Source organism: Geotrypetes seraphini, chromosome 2 (genome assembly GCF_902459505.1).
Source record: "Geotrypetes seraphini chromosome 2, aGeoSer1.1, whole genome shotgun sequence".
NCBI lineage: Eukaryota > Metazoa > Chordata > Amphibia > Gymnophiona > Dermophiidae > Geotrypetes > Geotrypetes seraphini.
Genome location: NC_047085.1, coordinates 344,708,316 through 344,723,880, shown reverse-complemented (window position 1 = coordinate 344,723,880; position 15,565 = coordinate 344,708,316). Strand labels below are relative to the sequence as shown.

Here is a 15,565-nt window from a genome sequence, read left to right as displayed (position 1 = left end):
ATAAAAAATACTGTGATAAAAATCCAACCGGACCCTACACGGTCTGTGTTTCGGTGAACACGCCTTCCTCAGGAGTCCAATGGTTTGCAACCTCACATATAAAGAATTGGACTGAAAACAGTCTATTGTCTTTAAACATGTGAGCAAAGAACACCGCAGACAAGCTGAAGTATTAAAACGAGCATTCTGACCGATGCCCTAACATTTTGTGTTGACGGATCCTTGATTACCCAGTCATCAAGATAAGGAAAGACTTTGAAATCTGTTGGAACAGAGACCTGCTGCTACCACCACTAGGCACTTGGAATATTAAGCAGAACTATGGGATAAATTTACTAAGCCCACCGATCATGTCCCGACCACTTTGCAACCCCGATCCAATTCACTTACTTCCTCCTGAGCATATCCATACCCGATCCGCGCATGCAAATGAGGGGACACGGCATGCAAAGTAGGAAGGGCCTCAATTCACTAACAAATTTAGGAACACCAAAAGGGCTGACCGATCAAAAGAAAAAGTGACTGCTGAGGACTAGTCGCTCACATCCTTTCCTGCTTTCCGCCGCCCTGAAATCTCAGCCCTGCAGCCTTTGTGCAAAAACTCTGCTCTCTGCCGCCCTGCCTCTCTGCGAGCCTAGGGGGAACTGGGCAATGGGTGCTCCGAAATAGAAGCAAATGAGAAACAGCGGTAGGAGCTAATCCTGTCGTTCAGTAAACAAAGAAATGTAAATCTACCTTTACATATGCATCAACATTAAAAAGAAGAGCCGCCCTGCGAGCCTGTGTTTTTAATCTGCGGTTTTAACCTGCGGGTTAAAAGCAGGCTGCACTACAGCGTTGCCTGAAGTTTGGTCTTGAAAGCAGACTTCACTGAAAGTGTCTCGTTGTCCAGTAGGCAAGCGCTCTGTTCCATAGCCCCCCCCCTTGTGCTGACCTCGCTTTTGCGGAGAGCAGGAGCATGCGCAGATCACACCTATAGGCAAAGAGGATAATCTGTCAATGCATCTGGATCGCTCTGCAGCGATCGGTGGGGTCGGTAAGGGGCGTGCATCCGATCACTACATTTGCATGAGGACGCTGTAGTGAATCAGTCGCCCGCCAAGACTTGGCCACAGATCGCAAACGGAGGTTAGTGAATCTAGCCCTATATCAGATCATTCTACAATTTCCTTATCTTTTGATAATGTTCTTCCTAAGACTTTCAAACCTCCATGGAGATTCAACCTCGCCCTCCTATATGATGATAATTTTAATAATTATATTAGAGATAAAATGATAGAATACTTCTCTCATAATAATATAAATAACTATAGAATTAATGTTTGGTGGAACATCTTTAAAGCTACCATTAGAGGTAATGTTAAAAATTATTAAGCGGGGAAAAAAAAATAATAAAGAAAGTAAAAAACAGATTGAATGACTGGAAAGAAATATTAAATCCTTAGAATCCCAATACATACTGGACTTCAACCCCCAAACATTTTCTAAACTTCAGTCTTTAAAATATGAATGCAACTCTTTATTAAATAAAGATGCTCTTTTTATAATGAATACACGTAACTCTCGCTTTTATGCTGAAAATAATAACGCAAGTCACACTTTGGCACAATATTTGAAAAATAAAGTCAACTGATCAAGAATAGCGCAAATTATAGATTCATTGGACACCTCTCACACTACAGATATAGGGATAGTCCTTCCTCATGCAGAATGTTTTGTGCATCAACAGAATAGATATTAATAGTGGTGGTAGTGGTGGTGGGGGGACCCTTGCAGAGACTCACTCTGCGTCAAAAGATTGCATCTTCCTAGACTTAAGACCTGGAGCAACTCATCCGGAGTGCCACAAGGGTCACCGCTTTCCCCTCTGCTTTTCAATATCTACATGTCCTCATTAGGTGTGAAACTAACCCAACTGGGAATAAAATTATTCAGCTACGCAGACGACTTTATGATCATCATCCCATTCGCCAACTCTATCTCGGAAACCATTCCCAAGGCATCCGATGCCATAAATGAGATGGAACACAAAATAGAACCCAAAAATGTATAGGGAGGAAAAATATATAACTGCTACAAAACCTCCCCAACCCCAAGAAAACCAACTGACAAGGGGGAGAGACAAGAAGAAACCTCAATCTAAATTAATCAGCAAATTGCACATAGTGTGAAACAGGAGAACCCTCAGTAACACAGCCACCCACTAAGGGAAAGGCTGTCACCGGCTGACACTCAGAAAGAGTGTAAACTGTGAAACATCCCCGGGTTCTTCCTGTGAGTGAGAATAAATCAAGTGCACCCCCAAAAAGTGCTACGTGTGAAAAAAGATTCTAGAAATCAAAAAAACACACTATGAGGTTAAGGAATTCTTGTCTCTACTCCTTGCCAGGGGGGCCAAACAAGGAAGGAAAGTGTCCAAATCTGTCCAAATCAAAACCAAGCCAGTCAATAAATGGAAGTACTTAGCTTCTTTAGACTGTAGAACAGCCAGCCGATGTGTAACATCATCCGTCCAACGGGACTCCGTTTCGGGGGTGCACACCCCCTTCCTCAGGAACAACTGGACTGTAATAAGACTGGTGATTCCTCCGGCGTGGCTTGGAAAGTAAGGCAGAAAATGGCCATTTATTGACTGGCTTGGTTTTGATTTGGACAGATTTGGACACTTTCCTTCCTTGTTTGGCCCCCCTGGCAAGGAGTAGAGACAAGAATTCCTTAACCTCATAGTGTGTTTTTTTGATTTCTAGAATCTTTTTTCACACGTAGCACTTTTTGGGGGTGCACTTGATTTATTCTCACTCACAGGAAGAACCCGGGGATGTTTCACAGTTTACACTCTTTCTGAGTGTCAGCCGGTGACAGCCTTTCCCTTAGTGGGTGGCTGTGTTACTGAGGGTTCTCCTGTTTCACACTATGTGCAATTTGCTGATTAATTTAGATTGAGGTTTCTTCTTGTCTCTCCCCCTTGTCAGTTGGTTTTCTTGGGGTTGGGGAGATAAATGAGATGGAACAATGGATGACAGATTTCAAGCTCAAACTCAACCCAGAAAAAACAAAATTCTCCGTTGCCTCCCCTCATCCGCTTGACAATAAAACCCCACTATGCATCAATAAACTCAACTACCCTATCCAGCCCACCATGAAGATATTAGGTATTACTCTAGACCAGGGGTGTCAAAGTCCCTCCTCGAGGGCCGGAATCCAGTCGGGTTTTCTGGATTTCCCCAATGAATATGCATTGAAAGCAGTGCATGCAAATAGATCTCATGCAGATTCATTGGGGAAATCCTGAAAACCCGACTGGATTCTGGCCCTCGAGGACCGACTTTGACACTTGTGCTCTAGACCAATGCCTAACTATGAAGGAACAAGTGGACTCCCTATTCAGAAAGGGTTTTCTTACTCTCTGGAAACTCAAATCCATTAAATCATACTTTGATACGTCAGCATTCAGAATCTTAGTGCAATCCCTCGTACTGATCTAGCAATCTCACAAAAGAATATGAGACGTCTTCAAATAATGCAAAATGCTACGGTCAGACTTCAAATTATCCAAAATACCGCTATTAAATTGATTTACAATGCAAAGAAATTTGACCACGTTACTCCTTTATTAATCGATGCCCATTGGCTTCCTATAAGCCATCGTATTTTATACAAGGTTTTACTGCTTATATTCAAAACTTTAATTTACAATGAACCTCAGTTTATAGCAAGAATGTTAATTCCGTATAATCCCTCTCGCTCTTTAAGATCATCTTCCCAAAATTTATTAGTCATACCCTCTTTGAAAACAATAGGAACAAGAAGAGCAGATATGTTCTCTGTCATGGGCCCACAATGGTGGAATTCTCTTCCTCAATTTATTGCAATTGAAAGAGATTTACATTCTTTTAAAAAATCTTTGAAAACACACCTTTTTAAAGATGCTTTTAATTCTTAATTTTTTAATTTTTCTTAGCATTTTAATTTTTAATCCAACCCTTTCCCTTATGATTTTTTCCCTTTTTGTTTTCCTAAGACAAATGTAATCTTTTCCCTTTCTTTCCCTCCGCCTCAAGTTTGTCCTGTCCTAATTTAATGTTATTGAGTTTTAATATTGTATATCTATATTTTATGTTTTATATTGTACATCGCTTTGTAAACAGATTCAGCGATAAATCAAATGTTAATAAACCTTGATCTTCGGGCTGAAGAAATTCGACCATGTGACACCTTACTATCGGCAGCTGCACTGGCTTCCAACGGAAGCCCGAGTAAGGTTTAAATTCGCCTGCCTCTGCTTCAAAGTACTAAATGGACTTACCCCCAAGTACATAATGGACCTTTTCTCATTTTCTAATAACAAACGCAAGAGAAACACACACTCAAAATTAATTTCCCCTCCAGTTAGAGGTTGCAAACTGAAAAAACACCACGAACACATTCTCTCTCACCAAGCAGCCCTATGGGGTAAAGACCTAGATCAACTGCTCTCGCCCACTACCTACAGGGAATTTAGGAAACGCCTAAAAACATACCTGTTCCTGAAATACCTAAACAATTGACCCACTCTCCCCATTAACGGTCCCCCTTACCCCCTACCTTTACCCCCCCCTCCTTAGCCCACCTGAATTTCACGGTAATGTGATACATATAAACTGTTATCTACATCTTATCGTAATTTTTTGTTGTTACTTATTCCAAACAGGTCCTGTCGGACATTACCTACCAAAATGTACATCTTATACTCTTGCTCAGAAAATTGTATTTCTATACTCTTGCTTTCTTAAAGTCTCTGCTCTCTGTATTTCATCTGATTATCTACATATTGTATTTCGCTGAACGTCCAGCTATCTTGATTGTAAACCGCCTAGAAGTCGCAAGATTGTGGCGGTATAGAAGAATAAAGTTATTATTATTATTATTATTAAGGAGTTATCATTGGAGGACCATCTTGATGTGGAATTGATTTCTTCAGAATGGTGGCTGGTATCACGGAAATTGGTCACTCACTAGCTCTGAAAAAGCGCTCAAAGCAAGCTTCAGACCTTTGTACCTCAGAGAAATCTGCTAAGTTGCTCATAACTGGTCGACAGATTGAATGACTGGAAAGAAATATTAAATCCTTAGAATCCCAATACATACTGGACTTCAACCCCCAAACATTTTCTAAACTTCAGTCTTTAAAATATGAATACAACTCTTTATTAAATAAAGATGCTCTTTTTATAATGAATACACGTAACTCTCGCTTTTATGCTGAAAATAATAACGCAAGTCACACTTTGGCACAATATTTGAAAAATAAAGTCAACTGATCAAGAATAGCGCAAATTATAGATTCATTGGACACCTCTCACACTACAGATATAGGGATAGTCCTTCCTCATGCAGAATGTTTTGTGCATCAACAGAATAGATATTAATAGTGGTGGTAGTGGTGGTGGGGGGACCCTTGCAGAGACTCACTCTGCGTCAAAAGATTGCATCAGACTGATGCCCTTCACATGAGCTACAGTGCTTTTAATACTCCTACTGTACTACCATAGAAAGCTGCTACTGCAAGACAAACATATACAGGTTGAAATCGCCCAAGTAGAATGACCTCCAACAACAGCTTCCAAAACTTCACCTCTCCCTGAAATTACAAGCTGGCCTCTGCACCAAATGATTAAAACACAAACTGGAGCACTCAATTAGAAAGGTACAGCACGGCCCTTAAGGACTATTAACCTCAGCATTTCCTGTGAAATTTCTTTTCTTTAATTCATTTGCTGAGGAAACACTTAGCCAAGGCACACAAAGTAACTTCCTAACAAACAGGGGAAAGGATCAAGTGCCACCCCTTAAGTTTAAACCTGAGGTGATCAGGGAGATGAAGGAAGGGACCTGGGACCACCAGATATGACAAGCCAGTACAAGCCTTATGGGTTTTTCAAACCCTTTTTTCCTTAAACAAATGACTTAACAAAGGTAACAAATTCCTACTAAACCATGCACAGAAAAGCTGACAGATCTCCTGCAAAGGATTCTTAAAGGATGACACCATAACTCATTAGTTCTAGTCTCCACCTGCCAGCAGAACAACATAACCCAAGTTTCTGAACTGGTCTGGTGGTACAATAAGGAAGTTCAAAATTCTCTGGGACAGAACAGTAACACTTAGCTTTCAGAGATGTATTATTATTCTACCTGCCTTCCCGATCAAAATGAGATGCAGTGATAAATGGTGAAAGCAAAAGTAGATGTAAAAGAAAAATACCACCAACCTTAAGTTTGGAGATCATGCTTGCCTCTGCATCATCACTAGCACTGTTCTGGTGTACTAGCCTCTTTGCCAGCATCTTTGCATAGAACTTCTGGAACACATCTTTATCTTCAATATACTTGAACACAACCATCTTGAACAGATAAATATTTTGCAAAACTCAGTAAACAAAAAAAAAATCCCAGGCTTTGTAAAGTCAAAATTTACAAAACTTTTTTCTCACATTTATTTTGGATTGTCAATATTTGTTCTGAAGCATTCTAAGCACCTTAAAATCAAGAGCAAGGGAGAGTAGAAATAGAGATTACAACAAAAGCAACTGTTTAACTCAGATGGATAACTTGCACAATAAAACGAACTCTTAATTTCCATATTTATACTCTGAATTTTTAATACATGCATTTGGACAAAGTTTTAAGTTTATTACAATTTGATATACTGCTTATCAAATATCTAAGTGGCATTGCGTAGTATATGCTTGTTCACATTTGCTTCTTATAGGCGTTCGGTTTGTTATCTTTTGTGCGGCCATATTTTACACCTTAACCACCATGAACCCCTGAGGAAGAAGGCATGTTATCCGAAACACGGACCATGTCGGGTCCCCTGGTTGGTAATAAGGTTGAATTGTTTACTGCACTTCTTTAGTTTTAATAAACTAAGCCTGCATCTTGTACATTTCTGCAGTTTGTCCGTTGTTTTTTTTGCTTGCTGCTTGCTTCACTGCAGACTACATTGGATTCCTTTTTTATGATACATGATTACAAAGCTAAAATTAAAAAAAATTAGAGGTTCATAATAACCAAGAGAAAATAGTAGGAAAGGGGGGAGAAATACAGTAATCGAAAGGAAAGAGAAACATTAAAAGGGAAAAACAATAGGAAGGGTATTAAAATCTAATAAGATGGTAGAAGCTTACATACGGCATTAATGATCAAATGCATCATTAAATAAAAATGTTTTAAAATTTGATTTCAATTTAGTAAGAGAAGATTCTTCACGAAGAGACATAGGCATACTGTTCCTTAGTGATGGAGCAGTGACGGAGAAAACTGATTTTCTTGTCGTATCATATACTATATGACGTAATGATGGAATTGTTTAATAGATTTTGTTTGCTTACATTTAGTGATCTTGTGGGTATATATGGGATGAGTAAACTATTAATGAATCCTGGGGATTGTGTCATTCTGGATTTGAAAGTCAGTAAAATTTTGTAAGTCAATCTATGAGAAATGGGTAACCATGAGCTTTGAATAGTAGGGGGGTTACACGATTGCTTCTTTTTTTTTTGCTTTCAATAAGAGTTTAACAGCTGTATTTTGAATTATTTGTAATCTTCTGTGTTCTTTTTGGCTTATTCCTTGATATATGGCATTACAATAGTCCAACTGAGAAATGACTAGTGAATGTATTTATAGAGGAAGTTTCAAGATTAGAGATAGAGCGAATCATGCAAAGTTTGTAGAAACACTTTTGAACTACTGTACTGATTTGTGTGATAAGATATTGTATAATGTCGCACCGAGTAATTTGATTGTACAGTAGTCACTGACTGAATTGCTGTGGGGGAGAATAGATTTTTTGATTTTTTACCAGGCAATAGCATCACTTTTGATTTAGAGATGTTTAGAGAGAGTATGTTATCATTTAACCAGTTGGTTATTTGTTCGTTTTTTATTGATTTCAATTAAAATTAAAATCAAATGTGACAAGGGTAGGGAAATTACAGCCTATACGTTAGACCGGGTCCTCCAGCACCAACAATTTGGCCTGCCATACGCCAGCAATCAGTGTTCCATGATCATCCACTTGTGGCCCATAACAGTTTTGATCTGCTTCCAATTCCACAACTATTTTCCTTTACTGTTATCCAGCATCAGCTCAAGCGCCAAGCCAAACCAAAGCGATCCAGATCCTACATCGCGATCAGACCCTACGTGAGGAGGCGAGAATAAGGTAGCAAGAGCCCCTGTTCCTGTTGAATCTGAACCAAATAGGCATACCACGGCCACCTCAGCTAATCGGGAGTGACCAGGATCACCGGACCTCCATGAGCCACTATCATTCTCAACAGACACCCTATCATGGGCCACGGAGGGAAGACATATAGTAGACCTTCCTGTGGCCAGGGCTGCACCAGAGTGGCCAGGCCTTCGCTGCCAGCCTTGCAACTGAGACTGAAGAACCAATCTGATTTCTTGTTAGCCGCAGTCGCCATGAGATCAAATGTGGGACACCCCTATTTATCTACTATGCAATCAAACACTCTTTGAGACAGAGACCATTCTCTAGGATCCAGAATCTGACTGAGAAAATCTGCGTGAATATTGTCCACTCCTAACACGTGCGTCGCTGACAGCACCACAAACATAGAAACATGATAGCAGATAAAGGTCAAATGAACCATCTAGTCTGCCCATCTGCAGTAAACCATTATCTCTTTTTCTCTCTGAGAGATCCCATGTGCCTATCCCAGGCCCTCTTGAATTCAGACACAATCTCTGTTTCCACCTCTTCTGGGAGACTGTTCCATGAATCTACCACCCTTTCCATTACAAAGTATTTCCTCAGATTACTCCGGAGCTTATCACCTCTTAACTTCATCCTATGTCCTCTCATTGCAGTTTCCTTTCAAATGAAAGAGACTCGACTCATGCACATTTATATTACATAGGTATTTAAAAGTCTCTATCATATCTCCCCTCTCCTGCCTTTCCTCCAAAGTATACATATTGAGATCTTTAAGTCTGCCCCTATACACCTTATCACAAAGACCACACACCATTTTAGTAGCCTTCCTCTGGACCAACTCCATCCTTTTTATATCTTTTGGAAGGTGCAGCCTCCAGAATTGTACACAATATTCTAAATGAGGTCTCACCAGAGGTCTTATACAGAGGCATCAATACCTCCTTTTTTCTACTAGCCATACCTCTCCCTATGCAACCTAGCATCCTTCTAGCTTTTGCCGTCACCTTTTCAACCTGTTTGGCCACCTTAAGATCATCACATATAATCACACCCAAGTCCCGCTCTTCTGTCATGCACATATGTTCTTCACCCCCTAAACTGTACCGTTCCCTCAGGTTTTTGCAGCTCAAACGCATGACCTTGCATTTCTTAGTATTAAATTTTAGCTGCCATATTTCAGACCATTCTTCAAGCTTCGCCAGGTCTTTCTTCATATTATTCACACCATCCGGCGTGTCTACTCTATTGCAGATTTTGGTATCATCCGCAAGATGTCTTTCCACCCACTAGAAGAGAAGAGCCTCCACGCTCAGAGAGAGGACTCCTCGTGCCCCCCTACCGATTGACATAAGTCTCAACCATGGCATTGTCTAAGAAGATGTGGACGGCTCGATGATGGAGATGATACTCGAAGTGCAGAAGAAGCCAGATAAATTGCCTGAAGCTCCAAGTAACTGTTGGACCACTTGCACTGAGGGCACCCACTGGCCCTGAACAGGGACGGTCATACACACTTCTCCCCAGCCTCCTAGCGTATCAGGCACAACTGTGGGGATGCAGGAGAAAAGACACTAGTTTACTGAAGCAGGGGTCCCCGTTACCAGCAGAAGGGAAACAGGCAGAGACTTTCTAACCAAGTATGCCCGATAAAGCATATTAACAAAATCCGGGGGGAATCCATCCTCCGTGGCAGGAGTCGACCCCTGTGCACTAGGTTTGGACTGTTTGGAAGATTTACCAGGTTGCGAAGTGTTTGATTTTCGCCAAAATGTTACCTGCACACTCCCCAAGGCCCCCTGATGCCATTTTCGCACGAATTGGGAGAGAAGGCACTAGAAGTCTCTCCTTGGAGGTTGAATCTGGGCAAGCCTCAAACCCCTCATGGGCTGCGCATCTGACAGCCATCCACCGCAAATGAGGCATGAATCCATGACATCCTGCCCTGGGGAGGTCATCTATGTGGTTTTCCTTCAAAACCTGGCAAAAGCAGGCAAGTATAAAAAAATAGCTTTTAAAATCAAATCTGGAAAAATTCAAGATGGCCACCAAGGGTGCCTATTTTGACTAAAAATAGCCCGTGAAAACCAGAGAACCCTCAGAAATGGAAATTTTAGGATTTTAGGGGGTGGGGGGGGGGGTTAAGGCATGCAGGGAAACCACCTAATAACCCCTTTTAAAGGCTCCCCAAAATCTCTGATTCAGGCTGTCAGCCTGTACTCACAGAAATATGTGCTGACACGAAAACACTGCAGATCGAACTGGAACAGCCTCAACTTGCTGGAAAGCTGGACTTTGAATCTTATGACTGCCCCATCGCCTGACGTCCACGGCCAGTCATCTCCGCCATCCTCGGACACACCGCGCAGCATGCCTGGTGGAGGAACGCAGTCTGGCCCTGATCCCAGGCATGCCTCCCAGGAATCACCCAGCCTGTGCCCAACCCACTAGCAGACAAACCTAGGGTGAGCTAGATCCCAAGGAAATGAGCCCTGAGCTCTGATCTGACATGCAGGCTGTCCAGAGGGCTTACTGACAAGCCCTCCAGAAGCAGACTTTTCCCAAAGGACTGTGATCTCCCACAGTCGGAGCTGTCCCCATAGGGAACATCCAGAGAATGAAGGCAAAAACCGCGAACAGAAAGACTGAAATTACACAAAATAAAACATGAGCAGAAAAGACAAATTCCTATAGCCTGGCTTGTAGGAAGAAGAACTGATGCTCACAGGGACAGTAATGAGGTGAGAGGGGGAGGGGTTTAAGTCTCTGAAGTTTGAGGTTTCTTACAAAGTCCTGGGGGGTAGACAGAAATAATCCACTGATCTTGGAATAAAGTGGGACTGTACATCAATACTGACACTTTACTTTTTTTTTTTTTTTTAAGAAAAAGAGCAATCCTCTACTGGACTTTATTCACATATTTAGAAAATTGCCAGATTTTCAAAAGTTTATGAAACTTCAAATAATTGCATTCCGTTTTCAATAAAAGTGAAAGAGAATTCCTTAAACTGGGAGGAACTGCTTTTAAAACTGAACAATTGGCTGGGTAACATTATCATGCACTCCTCATCCTATTTTAGTTTTAGAAAATTAGTAAAAACGAAACTGTTCAACCGATTTCTCACCTAAGAATTTGTTGTTCATTATCTCTCCTATTCTGTATACCAAATTCATTGCTTCTACATTGTAACTATGTCGCTGATTGTCCAGCTCTTCTTATTGTAAACCGCCTTGAACTACCATGGCTTTGGTGGTATATAAGAAATAAATTATTATTATTATTATACATTTTTTTTGCAACTGAATGCTAACTTAATGGATGAAGCAGGAATATCAAGTTTATTAAGATTAGAACAGATATATAACATGGACATATTTCATGAAGTATCCTTTGCACACTGTTACTTTGAAGCAACACAGAGTTTTCTGTGGGTATTGAATACAATTAACTGAAAACAACAAACCAATAAAAAGGCCTCCCATCTAGTGAATACAGTAGAACCTTGGTTTAAGAGTATAATTCGTTCCAGAAGCATGCTCGTAAACCAAAGTGCTCATATATCAAAGCGAGTTTCCACTTGAATGGTCGACCCCCCGCCCCGAGGCCACCAGTGCTGTTCCACCTCACCCCATGACATCCCCCCCAAAAAAAACCCCAGGCCACTGGCATGCTTCCTCCCCCCACCCCGCGAACCGGAATCGCCCGCCCAAACACAAGCCCTTACCCCGATCTGGCACTGGCACGCAGCACCAACCCACAGGACATGCCGGTGCCTGAAGATCCTGCCTCAAGGCCTTCTGGCTCCCACTCTCTCCGAGATTCTCGAGGAGAGCGAGAGCCAGAAGGCCTTGAGCATGCGCAGATGCTCAAGGTCCAGCACAGGCAAGAGGCAGGATCTTCAGGCACCGGCATCTTGGGTTGGTGCTGCGTGCCGGTGCCAGATCAGGGTAAGGGCTTGTGTTTGGGCGGGTGATGCCGTTTCCCGGGGGGGGAGAGAGCTCGTAAATCGAGTCAACGCTCAGTTTGTGAGGCACGATTTGCACGAGTGCAAACCGTATTACTTGCAAACTGAGGTTTAACTGTAAAATGTTCCCCCAGTTGTTCGTGGTCCCGGTCATTCTCTGTATTTTCGGACCGCGAACCACCGACAAGAAGAGGGCAGTGGGAGAGGCAGGAGAGAGCAGCTGGAGTGCCGCGAGTGCAGGAAATCGGAGCGTACCGTGGCACTCCGGCTTCTCTCCTGCTGCCCTCTTCAGGCTCCCCCATGAAAAACCGTAGTCGTGGTTTTTCGAGATTCACAGGAGTTCCTGGAACGGAACCCCCGCGAATCTCGGGGGAGCACTGTATATATAAATGATCATATAATCGGTATGAGCGGTTACCTAGAATTTTAAGAAAGTGATCATGAAATATGTGAACAATTATAAAAACTAAATTATATTCTTAATCGTATCTTACCACTTGGTTAAGTGTATCTTCTAACTCTGCTTCTTCTGGATTCTTTGAACTAGAATCAAAATTTTTTAATACATTTCAGTTCAACAGGAGCAGCAAAATTCAGAAAGGCAGAAGCTCTTATGTATATGCTATGCTATCTCAAATACAAAATAACAATATACCTATACTTGCATGAAAATAAGCAGCCATTAGTTGAATGTATCAGTTTGGTATATCGTAGAGGTTTTGTTTTTTAAAAAGTAGGGGGAAAATAGGTCTTCAGGCAAATATCAACACATCCGTGTGTGTAAGTGACAGTAAAGATCACCCAAAGGTAGGTATGTGGCTAGGACACTAAGGAAACCTTGCTTTTCATTGCTAATGTTTTCAGCAGTGTTTCTCAACAAGCGGTACGTGTACCCCTTGGGGTACGCAAGCCACTTGTTGGGGGTACGCAGCACTAGCTGCCACTGCCAAGGATATTGCCTGCCCACCGCCGAAGCCACCGCTGAGGATCCCCCTTTCCTGCCCACCTCCCTCCACTGAAGCCGACCCAGGCAGATTCCCTCTGATGCCAGAACTGACGTCTGAGGAAAGCCTTCAGGGCTGCAGGGGATCCCAGTTACCTTCTTCCTGCCTTCAGCAGCACTTTCTGGAAGGACGCATTAGCAGCTCTTTCACGCTGCATGTAGCTAACCCAGAAACCTTCTCTCCGACATCAGAGGAAAGGCTTCTTGGTCAGCCATGTGCAACGTGTGAACTGCTGCCTGCGCATCCCTGCAATAACTGCCACTGAAGGCAGAAGGAGCAGCCCACCTAGACAGCCCTGAAGGAAGAGATTGCAACTCGAGCAAGTAAGGGAGAGAGGGGACCTGATCTGGGACAAAGGAGGGGGAAAGGAGTGCGCTGGGACATGGGAGAGGCATGATTTTGGGACAAAGACTGGAAGGGGGGGCATGAACTCGTGACACAGAAGGAAGGGAGAGGGCATGAACATGGGCCATAGAAGGGATGGAGGGAGAAAGGGGGCACTAACTTGGGACATTTGAAGGAGGGAATAGAAAGGGAGAATTGTTGGGCATGAGTGTCAGAGTGATAGGGAAAGAGATGATGCACATGGGGAAAGGAAGAAAGAGGAAAATTGGGCATAGCGAGAGAGGAGTGAGGTAGAGATGAATGGGAAATTGAAGAATGAGTGGGAGAAATGTTGGATATGGTGGTGGGGAGGGAACAGAGGGACAGATTCAACGGTATGCAAGGGACAGGAATGTTGGACATAGTAATAGAGGGAGAGATGTGGCATTGTGCTGGAGAGGGATGATAGAAGGATGGATGGGGATGGTAGGCAGTGGTGAAAAATGCTGCACATGATCCTGGGGATGAGAGAGGGAGACATATTGGATATGGCAGGGAGTGGGAGAGATGCACCCTGGATCTCTTTCTCTCTCTTTTCCCCACTCACTTTGCAGCAAGAGAGAGAATGAGAGGACAGTGAGAGGGAGACATGTATGCTAATGGGGATGGAGGAGAGAGGAAGAAAAGTTGGACTTATGGAGGGACAGAGAGAGATGTTGGTTGGGTGAAGGGAATGAGGTCCGGAGGAGAGGAAGAGAGCAGGAGGCAGAAAGAAAGAAATATTGGATGCACAGTCAGAAGGAAGTGCAACCAGACACTCATGAAATCACCAGACAACAAAGGTAGGAAAAATGATTTTATTTTCAATTTAGTGATCGAAATGTGTGTTTTGTGAATTTATATCTGCTGTCTATATTTTACACTATATTTGTCTATTTTTCTATAGTTGTTTCGGAGATAACATTCCATATATTAAAAAATCTGCCTTGACCTCTTGGAAAAAAAAAAAATATATAAATGATAGATTTCTCTGCTTTGTGTTTTTTTAAATTTTGTGGTTACCATTATATATTAATAAGATTATATTGTGTGTATATGAAAAATAAATAGAAGAAATTGCAATTACAATTAGTACTATTATTATGGGGGTGGGGTCTGGGGTGGAGCTTGGGTGGGGGTACACAGTTGACATTTGTTAGACTTAGGGGTTACTTGACTTGAAGAAATTGAGAAACACTGTTCTACAGTAGATCTCAGAGTGTGATTACTGAATGCTGCCTCTTCATAGTCAGAGTTGCTGTTTGAGCTCTTTCAGTTCTGTACTAGCATGACAAGCATTATTTATAGGTTCTAAGTGTGTTTTTACAAGATACTGTAGCTGTTGGCATAAGTTTGCTGCTTCTCAGTGCACTGGATTTTTTGTGGTATCATCCTAGTTTGAGGTGAGTTCTCTACATCTTCAAGTTCAACAAAATAAGTATTTATTTTTTGGTGGTGGCTGGAGGAGGAAGGATATTGGGCACCCCCAACAATTTTGAAAAGTTGGCTCCTATGAGCAGAGCTATAATTGACATCACTGTCATGCTTGCTACAAAACTCAGCAAACAATCTTGGGGTCTCTCTGATCTTTCTTTTCTCCAACTGGGCAATAAGGGCTCCTCATGACTCCTGTTGTCTCCACTAACTTCACTGTGTTGATAGTATATTCCTGATTTTATTTTCAATTTAGTGATGAAAATGTGTCAAGTTTTGAGAATTTATATCTGCTGTCTATATTTTGCACTATATTTGTCTATTTTTCTATAGTTGTTACTGAGGTGACATAGCATATTTTAAAGTCATCTGCCTTGACATCTTTGAAAAAAAATGAATATAAATGCTAATTAACATTTTCTCTGCATAGAGTGTGCTTTGTATTTTTTTAATTTTGTGGTTACCATTATGTATTAATAAGGTTATATTGTGTGTATATGAAAAATGAATGGAAGAAATTGCTTTACAATTAGTACTATTATTATAGGGGTGGGGTCAGGGGCGGAGCTTAGGTGAGT

The 15,565-nt window shown here is 41.9% G+C and overlaps 1 protein-coding gene across 2 annotated transcripts in view; it reads right to left on the bottom strand.

Moving 5' to 3' along the window:
- The window catches only part of CUL1 (cullin 1), a 275,377-nt gene that overhangs the window by 108,999 nt on the left and 150,813 nt on the right, over positions 1 to 15,565 (bottom strand). For both annotated transcript variants that reach the window (XM_033930314.1, XM_033930315.1), the window contains 2 exons: positions 12,681 to 12,729; positions 6,252 to 6,383 (listed from right to left, as the gene is read on the bottom strand). In XM_033930314.1, coding sequence (XP_033786205.1) covers positions 6,252 to 6,383; positions 12,681 to 12,729 — 181 coding nt within the window. The remainder of the gene's footprint in view (positions 1 to 6,251; positions 6,384 to 12,680; positions 12,730 to 15,565) is intronic.